At 40.9% G+C, this 14,470-nt stretch overlaps 1 protein-coding gene across 2 annotated transcripts in view; it reads right to left on the reverse strand.

Annotated features, from left to right (window-relative positions):
* LOC309415069 (vasculin-like) overlaps positions 1 to 13,294 on the reverse strand; it is a gene marked incomplete at both ends in the record, with an annotated part of 32,378 nt that extends 19,084 nt beyond the window's left edge. The window contains 4 exons of one of the 2 annotated variants that reach the window (XM_082012471.1): positions 1,002 to 1,068; positions 1,779 to 2,002; positions 3,071 to 3,194; positions 13,232 to 13,294. In XM_082012471.1, the coding sequence (XP_081868597.1) occupies positions 1,002 to 1,068; positions 1,779 to 2,002; positions 3,071 to 3,194; positions 13,232 to 13,294 (478 nt within the window). Of the gene's footprint in view, positions 1 to 1,001; positions 1,069 to 1,778; positions 2,003 to 3,070; positions 3,220 to 13,217 lie in introns of both variants that reach the window. The other variant, XM_082012470.1, reaches the window with a different exon arrangement.
* Positions 13,295 to 14,470: the final 1,176 nt, after the last annotated feature.

Consider the following 14,470-nt stretch of genomic DNA (forward strand, 5'->3'; position numbering starts at 1 on the left):
CATTTGCTTCCAGGAAGAGACCTTAAAACTCGAATTGCACCTTGACTACTGTCTTCAGTTTTGGGCCCCTCACTACAAGAAGGATGCTGAGGTGCTGGAGCGTGTCCAGAGAAGGGCAACAAAGCTGGTGAGGGGTCTGGAGAACAAGTCTTATGAGGAGCGGCTGAGGGAACTGGGGTTGTTTAGTCTGGAGAAGAGGAGGCTGAGGGGAGACCTCAGTGCTCTCTACAACTACCTGAAAGGAGGCTGTGGTGAGGTGGGTGTTGGTCTCTTCTCCCAAGTAACTAGTGATAGGACAAGAGGAAACGGCCTCAAGTTGCACCAGGGGAGGTTTAGACTGGATATTAGGAAAAATGTCTTCACTGAAAGGGTTATCAAGCATTGAAACAGGCTGCCCAGGGAAGCGGTGGAGTCACCATCCCTGGAGGTATTTAATAAATGTGTAGACGTGGCACTTTGGGACATGGTTTAAGTGGTGGACTTGGCAGTATTAGGTTAATGGTGGACTCGATCTTAAAGGTCTTTTCCAACCTAAATGATTCTATGATTCTCTGCAGACTAACCTGCTCCTCCCAGCCCTCCTAGATTCTCTCCAAGATCTTCCAACAGCTCTAATCAGTCAGGAGCATTCTTTTACAAAGCCTTCAGCTACCAATCGCATCACTAGTTTAGGTGACCCACTGTCCTGATTTCAGGACACCTTCATCGCATTTCCAGTTGGGAGACTAATTCTTGACAGCTTTACAAAAAGATGTGTACTTGTTCTTGGAAAGAATCCTAGTTGTGGCTGCATCTACAGATCAACAGATTGATATCCAAATAGAAGTGTCACCTCTCTAACAAAGAGATACTTACATTATAATAATATTGAAGTTTCCTCAATTTCAAATCTACACCTTTGTGATATTCTAAAAAAAAAAAAAAAAAATTCCTATGTTTCAAATAAAACAACTTCAGTTCTCTGCTACATTTTTATATTTAGAAACATAAAAAATACTTACCCCACACACCTGCAGCTAAGGACTTATTCTGGTTTGGTGTTCTCTCATATTCAGGATTCAAAGATGGCTAAAAGGAAAATTTATCATTATTAAAAAAAAATTTAATAATAAATCTTGAATTGTGGGACCAATGAAATAAAGAATCACAATAATATCGGAAGTATGACCTCTGCTGTCAAAGGTTTTTAAATGGAGACAGACTAGACATTTCCCCCTACAACCCAAATAGATCAATGCTCACTCGTTTCCCCTTCTCCAACAAAACATCTCAAGCAGCAGTCAATACCATTATATGAACTGTCCAGAGAAAGCAAAACACAGTGATGTATGGTTCTTCAAAGAGGAAGCTCACCCTTCCCCTTACATCCTACAATTTTAGGTTGAAGCATGGGACCTCAAACGGCTGGTGGCAGAAAGATCATTTAGTTAGTTGTCCACGACATTAGTACTTCAGATTTCCAGTAAGGTATTTGTGTAGACTTTAATACATACACATGCCACAGTAAACTGAAATAAGATATTACGGAATAAACTTAAAACCCAATTAGAGTTTCACTTAAACACTTAAGTGACAATAATAAAAACATAATGATAAAAACTGGATATAAAGATAAACAAATTAGTGGATAAATGACTAACACCCTCTTACCTATGGAAAGAGTGATTCCTTATATGATGATCTGTAACTGGTGAAATCTCACAAAGTAGCTTATAATAGACAAAAAGGCACTTGTAGGAACAATGAAAACTTGTTTATTATAATTACAATTAACTTACAAAATCCTCAGCCTCAAACTGTTTGGGTACTTCCTTGTCTTCCTTTTTCAGAGTTTCATTATCAGACACATTGTTTTCATGCAGTCCTTGGCCTTTTCCACAGTGGAAAGTGCTGGTACGAGTACAGGAACCTCTGCCATGGTATCCCCCACAATGGTTTATATTTTCTGTACCATTTCTGCCTTGTGAACGCCAACCATTCTTCTCTTTTCTCCCAAAATGTCCTTAGATTTTTAAAGAAATGTAATTACTAACAGTTTTGAAAGAACATTCTACTTCTGCAAAGTTAGCAGAAGCAAAAATTGCCAAAATTGGCAAGCAGCTCTATACTCTGGGATGTGATAGCATAGTAAACTTAGTTTTCATTCACATAAGCAGAAGAGAAGAATCTCACAAAACAGTGCCAAAGAAAGAGGATAGCAGTCCAACATTAAGAAGTCAAACCCCTTTTCTGGCTGCTCATTTATATGTTGTTGGCTAGAGAATTAACTTGACCACCTTCTTAAGAGATAAATATACCTGGAATCACACTACCTTAAGCAACCCTTAGCCATCACATCATCTCCCAGAAGACCTGTCTTTCCATTACCTCTATTCTACTACAGAATACAACATTTGTCCTGGGATAGAGTTAATTTTCTTCACAGAAGCTAGTGTGAGGCTGTGTTTTGGATTTGGGATGAAAAAAAATGTTGATAACATACTGATGCTTTGAGTTGTTACTAAGCAGTCAAGGAGAGTCCAGCTTCTCGTGCTGGCCTGCTAGGAAGAAGGCTGGGGGTGCAAGGGAAGCTGGGAGGGGACACAGCTGGGACAGCTGACCCAGGCTGGCCAAAGAGATATTCCATACCATATGACATCATGCTCAGTATATAAAGCTGGGACGAAGGAGGAGGGGGAGGAGGGACGTTCGGAGTTATGGCATCTGTCTTCCCAAGAAACTATTACGTGTGATGGAGCCCTGCTTCCCTGGAGATGGCTGAACACCTGCCTGCCCATGGGAAGTAGTGAACGAATTCCTTGCTTTGCTCTGCTTGTGTGCGTGGCTTTTGCTTTACCTATTAAACTGTCTTTATCTCAAACCATGAGTTTCCTCACTTTTACTCTTCCGATTCTCTCCCTCGTCCCACTATGGGGGAGTGAGCGAGCGGCTGTGTAGTGCTTAGCTTCTGGCTGGGGTTAAACCATGACAGCATAGGACAGCTATTATCATCAGACTTTTTTTCTGACCAAAGTGCTACAAAGCAACAATGTAAATGTATTTAAAATATTCCATGAAAGCTAAATTATACCTCCATTAGGCCATCCAATGTTAGGATCAAACCCATCTGAAGAGTTGTCTCTTCTGCGATTTGCTTCATAATGATTCTCTGTCCACGAAAAATTTTCAGAATGTTTCTCAAAGTTCAGTGATGACTGTAAAGGAACACAAGTGGTAGACCTGAGATATCCGATTAATAACAAAACTGAATTATCAGAACTGTAATATGTACATTACTCATGGTATATACAATCCTTTTTTAAAAGGACTATGAATGGCAGACAATACAGCAGCTCTCAAGTATGCATATGTTCAGAGTTACATCATCATCTTCCATGCTAGCAGAAGCGGAAGCTATATCTTCTGCTCCAGGATGCTGAAACGGTGCTGAGGACCACACTTGTGACACAAAGTAAAAAAAACCCAAGTGTTTATTTTGGTGTGGCAGCAGAGGAAAAATAAAAGAAGGTAACAAAGGATATGAGATCACAGTTTGGAAAGCAAGAAAGAAGTCTGGGATCTTAATTTGGGTGGTTAGAGACTACACATGTGCACTGCATAGAAAGCAAGGAGTTGCTTCCACCAGAGGCAGCTGTACCCAAAAAAGGCCCAGTTTATTAGCCTTGTCATTATAACTTAATAAAGGCAAATGCAATTAGTTATGAAATACAAGTAAAACCTAGAGTCAAAAGTGTACAGATTCACAAATATACTTCAAATTATCAGCTTACAAAGTAGGCACTGTAGAAATTTTAAAGTAGTAAAACTTTAATATACCAGTAGGAAGTACTTCATAAACTAAAACCTTGTGTTGAGAATAGCACTCAGAAATCAAAACATATAACTCATACCCAAGGGGATTAAACCAAAAAAGATCACATCTTACAGCAGCTGTCTCCCCTATTACTTCTATCTGGCTTTACTATTTTGACACTATAACATTTGTTTCGCTGTTACACCTTAAAAATTCAAGAATAAATTTTCATTCTGCACAAGTAGCGCTTAGCCTTACTGTTGTACATGCCACACATATCCCAGTGAGTGATAAGCGGAGAGCTGTGTTACCCAGCACCTCCCTGCCACACAGCCAACCTTTGATGCAGATGAAGCAAAGCCCCCTTCCCTCCAGCACATACACATCCATTGCGTATTGCACATGTACAAGAGATCCAACACTTCCCAGGGCCATAATAGCTACAAATGCATAAATGCACATAAATGTGGAAATGTATTATGTGAACAAAGTAAGCTTAGTGATTCTAGGGATCATCAACTTTACTGCACCAAAAATATCAGCTTTGCTGCCTGAAGCTTGTTCCCTCTCCAGACTGAGTAACATTCAGGAAAAAAAAAAGAAAAGTATACCAGTAATGGTGCATATTTGAAAATGAAAGCCCCAAGTTTATTTCGACAGTTATTACCTGCGGGAGAAGGATGGACTTCACAACTCTATGAGAGTTATATTCCGAAGCCATTTATTGTCTTGTCTGACTCCAATATATATCATAATTTTCGCTTAGTCACTGCGCACACACTCATGATTGGTTACAGCTTGTTACACGCATTATTGCAATTGGTTATATACAAAATACCACGCGCTGTCCATGCGCCTCTCACACAGTCAGGATTCGCTGCTTGCAGGTGTTCCTGTCTTCCTCGCTTCCTCTTAGTTGTTTACCACAGCTCCTTCTCCTCAAGGCCGAGCCGTGCAGATATCCAGCTGTTTACCAGCTTCTCAGTGCCACAGCTCCTTCTCCTTAAGGTCGAGCCGTGCAGATCAACGCCACAGCTCCTTCTCCTTAAGGTCGAGCCCCTGCAGGGTGATCCCAACATCTCCCCCTTTTTGTTTATCTATAAACAAAACCTGATGGATCATTTGCAACCCAAGGACTGTGACGAAGATGGACCATCTGTACATTCTTGTATCGTCCTGTGCCGCAATCTCAGCCCAGCAGTCGGTAGGTGCCAGCTTTACGTGGGCATCCCCACGGAGGCAACGGTGGCCTTGCCGTACACCGATCCCCCTGCTCTTCGGGAAATCCCGGTATTTCTACATTTGCCAAGGAATGAGTTTCGACACACGTGGCCAGCGAGTGTCGGAACACGCCTCGGTTGCCACCTCTCAACACAGGGAGCCTATGGCGCATGTGCCCGTTGGCCAGACGCGCTGCACGCGCCACAGCCATCCCGTCTATTGGTTCGTAGGCTTTGTTCACACGGCATCTTACCATAACCCAGCAGTTACATATCAACTATGCGTAAATTAATAGCAGAATGTTACAAGGCAAACAATTCTAGCTGTACTACTCCTAGCGATAGAAGCTACTTCTAGTGATGGAAAAAGTGCTTGTATAAAGCTATGAAAACCAATATTATATCTTACCAAAGGATTTGTAGTTATAGAGCACTTTGCCTTAAAAGCTTTCCACGTTTGTCTAATTATACTGCTAATTTCAGTGTGAATAATTATTTGCAAATTAGGAACTAGGACGCCCATGGTACAGTCCCCTGACCAGTTCCCGGGCAGCTGTTTCCCAGCCCGTTGATCTCCACACAGCCACCATAACCCTTCTGGCAGATTGAAAAGGGATTGCCTGGGGAGGAAAGAGACAGACAGAAGGTGTCCTGTCCTGTTTGATTTGCTAATGTTACCCATACATTTTCTTTTGGCTGAGGTGGCATCCAGGTTGCGATGACACCTGATAGTGTCAAGATATATCTGACGATGGTGACTGTTCCACCCATGGTTTTACCCATTTTGCGGGTACCCAATGAGTTCCAGAATCTGTAATGACACAAGCATAACCTCGTCCCCAGGTTAGCAGTTGAAAAGGTCCTTCCCACATATTCTTTTCCAAATTTTTAACTTTTACTTGCACATGTTGTGTTAACTCAAACAGACTTCCTGTCATTCCTTTTACATGTTTCTCCTTCTGGTAGACGCAAATAATTTAACACATATAAGGCTTTATTCAAGCGTTCTTGGGGTGGTGTGGTAGCCTCTCCCCCTTTTTGTTTTTGCAATAAACGCTTCAGGGAATGATTCATTCGTTCAACAATAGCTTGTCCAGTTGGGGAATGCGGTATTCCAGTAACATGCGTCACTCCCCATTGAGCAAAAAATGGTTGGGTTGACTGGGCTACATAACAAGGACCATGATCGGTTTTAATTTGTAGGGGTATACCATGGGCTGCGAATGCAGCTTGCAAATGCTTTTGTACATGCCTACTAGTTTCTCCTGTTTGTGCAGTGGCCCAAACTACTGCAGAATAGCAATCAATTGAAACATGAACATATTTAAATCTTCCAAAGTCAGCGACATGTGTCACATCCATCTGCCATAGTTGTAGCGAATGCAATCCTCGGGGACTTACTGTAATCGCGATTCCTGGGCCTATTTGTTGACAATCAGCACAAGTCTGTATAATAGCTCTAGCGTCACCTGCACTTAGATTAAATTGTCTCGCTAAAACTTTGGCAGATTGATGGAAAAAGGCATGAGAGGCTTGTGCTTGACCTAAACGGTCCGGGGCAGGTCCAGCCCATACTGCGGCAGTCAGCCGATCAGCTCTTGCATTTCCTTCCACCAATTCCCCTGGAAGGTTGGTATGGCTGCGTATATGCATAACGTAATAAGGATGTCGTCTTTTCTGCAATAAAAACCAAAGCGTTCTAAATTGTTGATATAGCTGTTCCTGCTGTACCTGTCTGAGGATTGAACCTTCCAATCTTTGGAGTACTCCAGCTACATATAAAGAATCAGTAATTATATTCACAGGTTCTTCAGACCATAATTTAAAGGCTTCAATTACTGCCTGTAGTTCTACCTTTTGAACTGATCCTGGCACGACAAGTACCCGTTCTTTCCATTCTCCATGCTCTCGCCATACTATTGCTGCCTTGCCTGTCTTCCCACCACCATCCGTAAATACTGTAGCACCTTGAACTGGATATCGACTACACTTTGATTTTTCTTCTACTTCATGGTTTTTAAAAAAGGTAAACATTTTGTGTGATGGATAATTAATCTGAATGTCACCTTCAAATCCTGCTAATGCAGTTTGCAAGGGAACAGAGTGCTGCAAAGCCCAAGTCAAATATTCTTGTTGTAATGGTATTAAAATCATTTTCGGGTCCTTTGCCGATATATCAATAATTCTGTTGCACCCTTTCATAATCAAATTTGCAAAACACTCTACTTTCATGGTGATGGTTTTTCTCTGCTGCTGAGGCAAAGACCCACTCTAAAATTCTCAATGGGTCCGCTTTTGATTCTGGCTTTGTTATCTACTGTATTATAAGCGCATAGGGATGTCGCTCGTGATTGATTACTGCCAAAGTGATCCCTATCGAGTGGTCTATCCTAGAACTAAATGCCTGAGTTACCTTTACAGAAATGTTTGCTACTGCTTCCCAGGCTTCCTTGGTCAATTGCCGAGGAGAGTTTAACCTGCTATCCCCTCGCAACAGCTGAACCAAAGGCTCCATATCTTGGTTTGTGATCCCACAAATAGGTCGAATCCAATTAACGTCTCCTACCAATTTTTGTACATCATTTAATGTTTTCATCTGAATTCTCAGTTCAGCCTTCTGGGGGGTCACCGACGTTTCAGTGATCATCCACCCCAAGTACCTCCAAGGCACTTCAGCTTGTATCTTTTCCGGCGCCACTTGCAGCCCACTTTGCCTCAAAAGCTCAACGAGCTCCCCGATCATTTCTTCTGGATTTAATTGATCACCAGCCAACAATATGTCATCCATATAATGATAGATGAGATATTGAGGCCACCTTTTTCTGATTGGCTGTAAAGCCCAATTTACATAACTTTGACACATCGTGGGTGAATTTTTCATGCCTTGTGGCAATACTGTCCAATGATATCTTTGCATGGGTTGCGCCTTGTTTCTACTTGGGACTGAGAATGCAAAATGTTTGGCATCATCTTCATGCAGAGGGATTGTAAAAAAGCATTCTTTGAGATCTATAATCAAAAGCTTCCAATACTTCCGTATCATACAGAGAGATGGTAGCCCTGGTTGCAAGGCTCCCATGTCCACTATAACCTTATTGACTTCTCGCAAGTCATGTAATAGTCTCCATTTTCCACTTTTCTTTGGAATCACAAAAACAGGTGTGTTCCAAGGACTAGTGGTTGGCACAATATGGCCTTTTTCGTCAATGACTCCAGGGAGAACAAAAAGTCCCTGCTTTGTTGCTGAAGATCGTCCTAATAACAAAGCACTCAATCCATATCCTAATGGTCCATTCGCGTTAGTCGGGACATCATAAACCGACATGTCCCATAAGGTAACTTCTACTGTTGTTTCCACGTCCATTCCGGCGCTCCCTCTGGTTTGGGCGCTGAGGCTTGCCAAGCAGCCTGATGGTGCTTCCTCATTTGTGTCGTCGTGTGAGTATAAGATGGTTGCCTCTTTCCCTCCTCAGGGACTGTTCGCAACGCATTCAACGCTAGTCGCCCAACTAATTGCAAGGCTTCTAAGGGCAGCCGAGCTTGCAATCTAACATCCACAAATGGTCCCTGGCCTGTCATTTGTTCCATAGTAATGTTCTGAAGTGGATCGCCGTCTTGACGCTCCAGGTTTCTCAGGGCTTCTTGCATACAGAGTTTATACCATCTGCCTGCCCACAATAACCTTTGGGTTGGTGTCAACAACATATCTATCATCTGCCGACAATCCCATGGTGTAAGAACCATTCCCGTGAATATGTTATCTAATAGAGCTTGCGTGAAAGGTGATTGCAAGCCATAATTTTGCACTGCCTTCCGCACTTCCTTAACCAAGTCCCAATGAAATGGGTCCCAGCGATTGGGCCCGTGAGGCTGTACACTAACGGGGAATGCCATCGGTAACTCTGTTTCCTCATCTTTCATCGCTCTCTAGGGTCGCCTTTCATTCTAGGCTCTTGCCTCCCTATAGTCTCTACAACAGGCTCTTCTCCTTCGTTGCTGCTATCAGGCAACGGGGGCCGTAAAGGTGGCAGGGGCTCGGCTGAGGGCTTCAAAACTACAGCTTTTGATTGGTTAAGTCTAGGTGGTTTCAGGGGTGGTGAAGCCTGCCCCATCAATCTTTCACACGAGCACACAGGGGAACATTGAGTACATTGTTCTGGGCAACTTTGTCCCGTCTTGCCCTCACATATATCATCGTAGATCTGTTTCTCTGACTTATCTGATGCAGCCAGTTCACCCTCAGGCAGTGCAGTCGGAGTCGCTGAAGGTCCTGGACCCTCTGACTCGGTTAAGAAGGGATTGGTTGAAGGCGGTTTAACAGCCTCCTCCATACCAGCTGCAGCTTTTCTCTCTGCCTTTAAGGCTTTTAATGTGGTTAATATCAACTTCCACGCCGTCACTAACTCTGCGGCGGTTTTCTCAATATGCTCCCATAACATTTTTCCTATCTCCTCCCACGTCTCTGCCTTAAACGCCACAGACGGATCAGGGGGGTACCCTTTCTTTCGGCTCCAAATTAGAAGCCTTCTAAGTGTATATTCATCATATTTCAGTCCTCTCTTAGAGAGCATGTGCAGCAGGAGTCTGACTATCGCCCCTTCTTCATGCGATGTGTTCTGCCCCATGCCGCCCCGGTTGCTCACCTCACCTCGCTGGGTGCTTCTCCGTTGCAACGTATTCCTTTTTCTTTTTCCTTGCGTCAGTCCCACTGACTGCAATTCTTCCAACCGGGCTTCTCCCGCGGCGTCCTCTGTGCTCGACCGGTGTTCAACGATGAGATCCCAGAGATCGTATCACGTCGGGGTCACCAGTTGCGGGAGAAGGATGGACTTCACAACTCTATGAGAGTTATATTCCGAAGCCATTTATTGTCTTGTCTGACTCCAATATATATCATAATTTTCGCTTAGTCACTGCGCACACACTCATGATTGGTTACAGCTTGTTACACGCATTATTGCAATTGGTTATATACAAAATATCACGCGCTGTCCATGCGCCTCTCACACAGTCAGGATTCGCTGCTTGCAGGTGTTCCTGTCTTCCTCGCTTCCTCTTAGTTGTTTACCACAGCTCCTTCTCCTCAAGGCCGAGCCGTGCAGATATCCAGCTGTTTACCAGCTTCTCAGTGCCACAGCTCCTTCTCCTTAAGGTCGAGCCGTGCAGGGTGATCCCAACAATTACCTATTAACGTCTAAACAAGCCATACTAATATTTAAAGTACTCTACTGGTCAAAGTGAGTAGGAAAAAAAAAAATGAAATCACAGTAATAGGTTTAACTACTTTGGAAAATGTGTTGAAGAAAATTATTTCCTTCTCCCCCATCATCACAAGACAATCACACAAAAAATGACACAAGTTCTACTGACAATGCCTCAGGAGAGCTCAAGGTGCTGTTCAAAAATTCACTGTTTAAAATTCAAACTCAAGCAAGCAATAGATATGTATTTCCAAACTGTATAGAAGTCAAATGAAAAGGGATTTCCCTCTCAATTTGAAACCTGGGAAGTGAATTATTTCCTTGACAAATTTGGAAAGAAAAAACAGAAAACCACAAGAAATTATCAAAAGATCTAAGTAGTTAACAAATTATCATAACAAATCTCTATATTTAAATTAAAAAATAATTCCTTATAAATACACTTTTAATAAGCTGCCAAAAATTTCCAAAAGCTACAGATCTGTTAATCATAGATGAAATTTTAGAAGATAGCTTCATGTGTTCATTTACATATGACAGCCTTCTAATATTGCCTTTGGAGTTTAACTTACTTTTTTTTGTATGAGCTCTGAAGAACAATCACATTTTCACAACCTATAATTGACAGCACTTATATATAGTTTTTGAGTTGTACTTGATATAATGCATCCAAAGTCTCTAAATTGCATGCAAAGATCATGCAGTTTGCGTTTTCCCCACATGATGGAGGTATCAGTCTATCAAGCCTCTTGTGGCAAACATGACAGCAAACTTTGTAATCAACAGGAAATCTACTGGCAATTTATGGAAGTTGAGAAATTATCTGACTTGATTCAACCAGACGAGAAAGCAAGCAACACAGATTTTTGAAGTATAAGAAGTCTTATTGCTTAACATGAAGTAACAGTAAGCTTGCAAAAACTGCTGAGTTTACCAGTCTATCTGCAATACACATTTTACAGCAATCCTTTCTGAAAAGTTTCATCCATATCCCAAGATGGCTTCACTATTCACAACGCTTTCCCACTTCCACCTGCTCAACTGCAATACTGCACCAATGCAAATATATTAGTTTCAGACCTGAACTAAAGCTACTGAGCAATGGATACCCAGCTATCTCAGTAGACTTTGCTATATAATTGACAGGGAGATATAAAAGCTTATCCTTAAGAGGAAATCATCAGCAAATACACGAGATGGATTTCGGTCAAGCTATAATCTTTATCAGTCACATTAAGAAAACTCATTCACAATCCCAGCTTCCTGGCATCAGGTTTTTCTAATGCTAGCCTTGGCTACCCAGGATTGAGGGGGGAAAAAAAAAAAACTTGTAATGTGCTCTATATCACAGAATGCTGATCATTGAGGGAGGAGGCAACGCAAGGAAATAAGCTGCATTTCAAATAATGAAGCACAAAGACTATAATGGAGAAAGCATACAACTACAGAGTTTTTGGAAGAGATGAAAGAAAGTCTATCTAAACTCCTTGATGCAAAGATTCATGGAAGAGAACAGGATCCACAGCATATGCTTGCAATGATATTTCCCACAATTCAAGAATGAGGTGACAAATACAATCCACATCCCAGATATATTCGAGTAGTACTGGGGTAGTGCTGGAACTTATTTTTATCCTGCTATATTGACACTTTAAGTATGCAGGTAAAGCTCCTCCAGCAGATTCTTGAAATATGTGGAGAAAGATTGTTTTGCAATTGTGACACCATATTAAACTACACTCTGATTACTTTTCTGATTGAAAATGTATTTAAATTGGAAAAAGCAGATTAAAAGAGTTTAATATATCTCAGAAATCAAGTAGAAAGAAAACAAACAGATTGCGGGAACCATCCTGGAACAGATAGGCCTGATGTTCCCAGAACAGGAACTGACAGTTTCTGATAGACTATACTAAACAAAGAAGCTAGCTAGATCAGTGTAGAAGAAAGATGAATAGAGCAATATAATAAATAAGGACATTCAATGACCTGACTTAAAAAAATGCATGCGTGTATGTGTGTGTGTAGACATATATAAGTAAAGCAATGGGAACACAACTAATACTGACAGCTGACTCTGCATTTAACAATAGCACAAGCCTATTTCCATAAGTTTATAAAGGCTAAACATTTTCCATGGACATAAAAGACAGCAAGAAACTTGCATATATACATTAAAGCAAGGCAATGCCACTCTCATGGCTACAGATATGGATACAGCATTCAAAAGATTATAATGAAGACAACAGATCTACAAATAGGAAAATAAAACAGATAATAGGAGTTTGAAATATCTAGTGCTACCTCTGCTTCTGCATTCACACAAATTAAGAAACAGTAGGATAGGCCAGAAAAAAGAAACATTTATACGAGACACACATATTTAAGACTTCCTAGAATACTTACAAATTCTAATGATCCAGAGACTGCTATTTCTTGTTTCCAAGTTGTCCCACTGTATAAAGTGAGTAACAGTAGTCTAGATGAAACCACCATAGTGAGAATGCACAACTATTTGAAAGTGCCACACCCTACCAGCAGTAGCAAGTATCTCGCCAGCAACTGAAGAGCCATTTCAGAAGGTCTATTTCAAAAGCATTTTTTTAATCACTTGGATGATAGAATAACACTTCTGTAAAATGTATAGGACACAGATCAAAATCAGAAGCAAGAACATTAAGCACATGCCTCTGTCTCGGTTCTTCAAGCACAAAATACTATAATTCATTTTAAACTCCTAATGAAGGTAATCTTAATCCAACAACAGCTCTGACAATGTGTCCAGGCACATACTTCTTTCCATGAACTCAGATGCTCAAGCAAAAACCCCTGCCAGAGGTACGAGCTTGACAACCAAGGTCCAACTATTTAAATCACGACAGCAAGACTTGCTAGATATCATCTGTTATCAGCCTTCACATATTAATGGAGAGATTTGTATTCTTACTATGATTGTGGTTATGACATTTAGACTTCTCTAATAATGAGACTGTCCAAAAGAACGGCAAAGAACATACCTTTGTTGATGATGGTGGAGTAGGAAAATTAAGCCAGGCTGGAGCAAAGTCATGCTGCGCCATTTAGGTCCAGTCTCTCTGAATCAATGAAACAAGGCTTCAGCACCTCATGGCAAATCCCTGTAACTGGAAAAAACAAGAAATGAGTACCTTTCAGATGCTTATCTTACAAGAGGATTACACTTGTGGTGTTTTGATCGTTATTTCCCTTCTGTTTTCTGGTATTATTTTCTCACACAGATCTGTTGTTAGAATCTAACTAGCCTCATCTTATTTACAGCATCACATCTGCACTTTTATTAACGAAGTGTCACACTAATCAAATATATCACAGGTATCATGAAAATACAACTGTAACATTCACTCCTTCATTTCCTCTTATAAATGGGATGAAGCATCTTGCATAAGGTCTGATCAGAAAGCTGTGGCAAAATTAGCTTGTTTAAATATTTTCCAGTACTATCTAGAATGGTTTGCAGGGGCTATTTCATTAGCTTCCTAGAAGCAGCTGATTTTTCAAATTAGTCCCTAAAAGTTAATCTTAGAGGCCATATTAAAGTTCCTTAATAAAAGAATAGATGCTCAGGACCACCACAAGCCCCATATTTTCTCTAGATTTAATGAAAATAGTGTTTACATGTCCAGAAATACTGTCAAAATCCAGTAAAATTCTCTAGTTTGAGAATGGGCAAGAGAAGGTAATAGCTTAAGATAAAACCCAAGAGTACTTTTTCTACCCCATGCTCTCTCCACAGGTGGGAAAACATCTCTCAGTAAGCAAGAGAATGCAAGATAATGCAAACTATATTTCTTGAAGCTGAACAATAGCACAGAAAGGAAAGAAATGGATGAAACTGCCTGAATTATAAGGGTATGTGAATTATGCTCTGCAGCTGGATACTGCAAAATTGTCAATGACTCAAAAATATCTTAAGTATGATATACACACTATTAGAAATTCAGCTAGTGAAAACATAATTAACATCCACGTGCATTTTACAAGGAGATCCAAATAAATGCATATTCCACATCTCTGCACAACAGAGTGCAGATCTGTTAGCACAGGTATAGTTCACTTTATTCTAAAGCTGCTGTAGTTTCAGTAAGTTTTAGTAAGAACTGTGGAATCTGAACTTGATAACTGATAATTATTGTTGTATTCTAGCCTGAACCAGACTACTGTAGACTTCCAGTGACAAGAGAATGTTCCAACTTCTAAAATGAAGTATAGCAGATTTG

Source organism: Phaethon aethereus, assembly GCF_964289735.1.
Source record: "Phaethon aethereus genome assembly, chromosome: W".
NCBI classification, from domain to species: Eukaryota; Metazoa; Chordata; class Aves; order Phaethontiformes; family Phaethontidae; genus Phaethon; species Phaethon aethereus.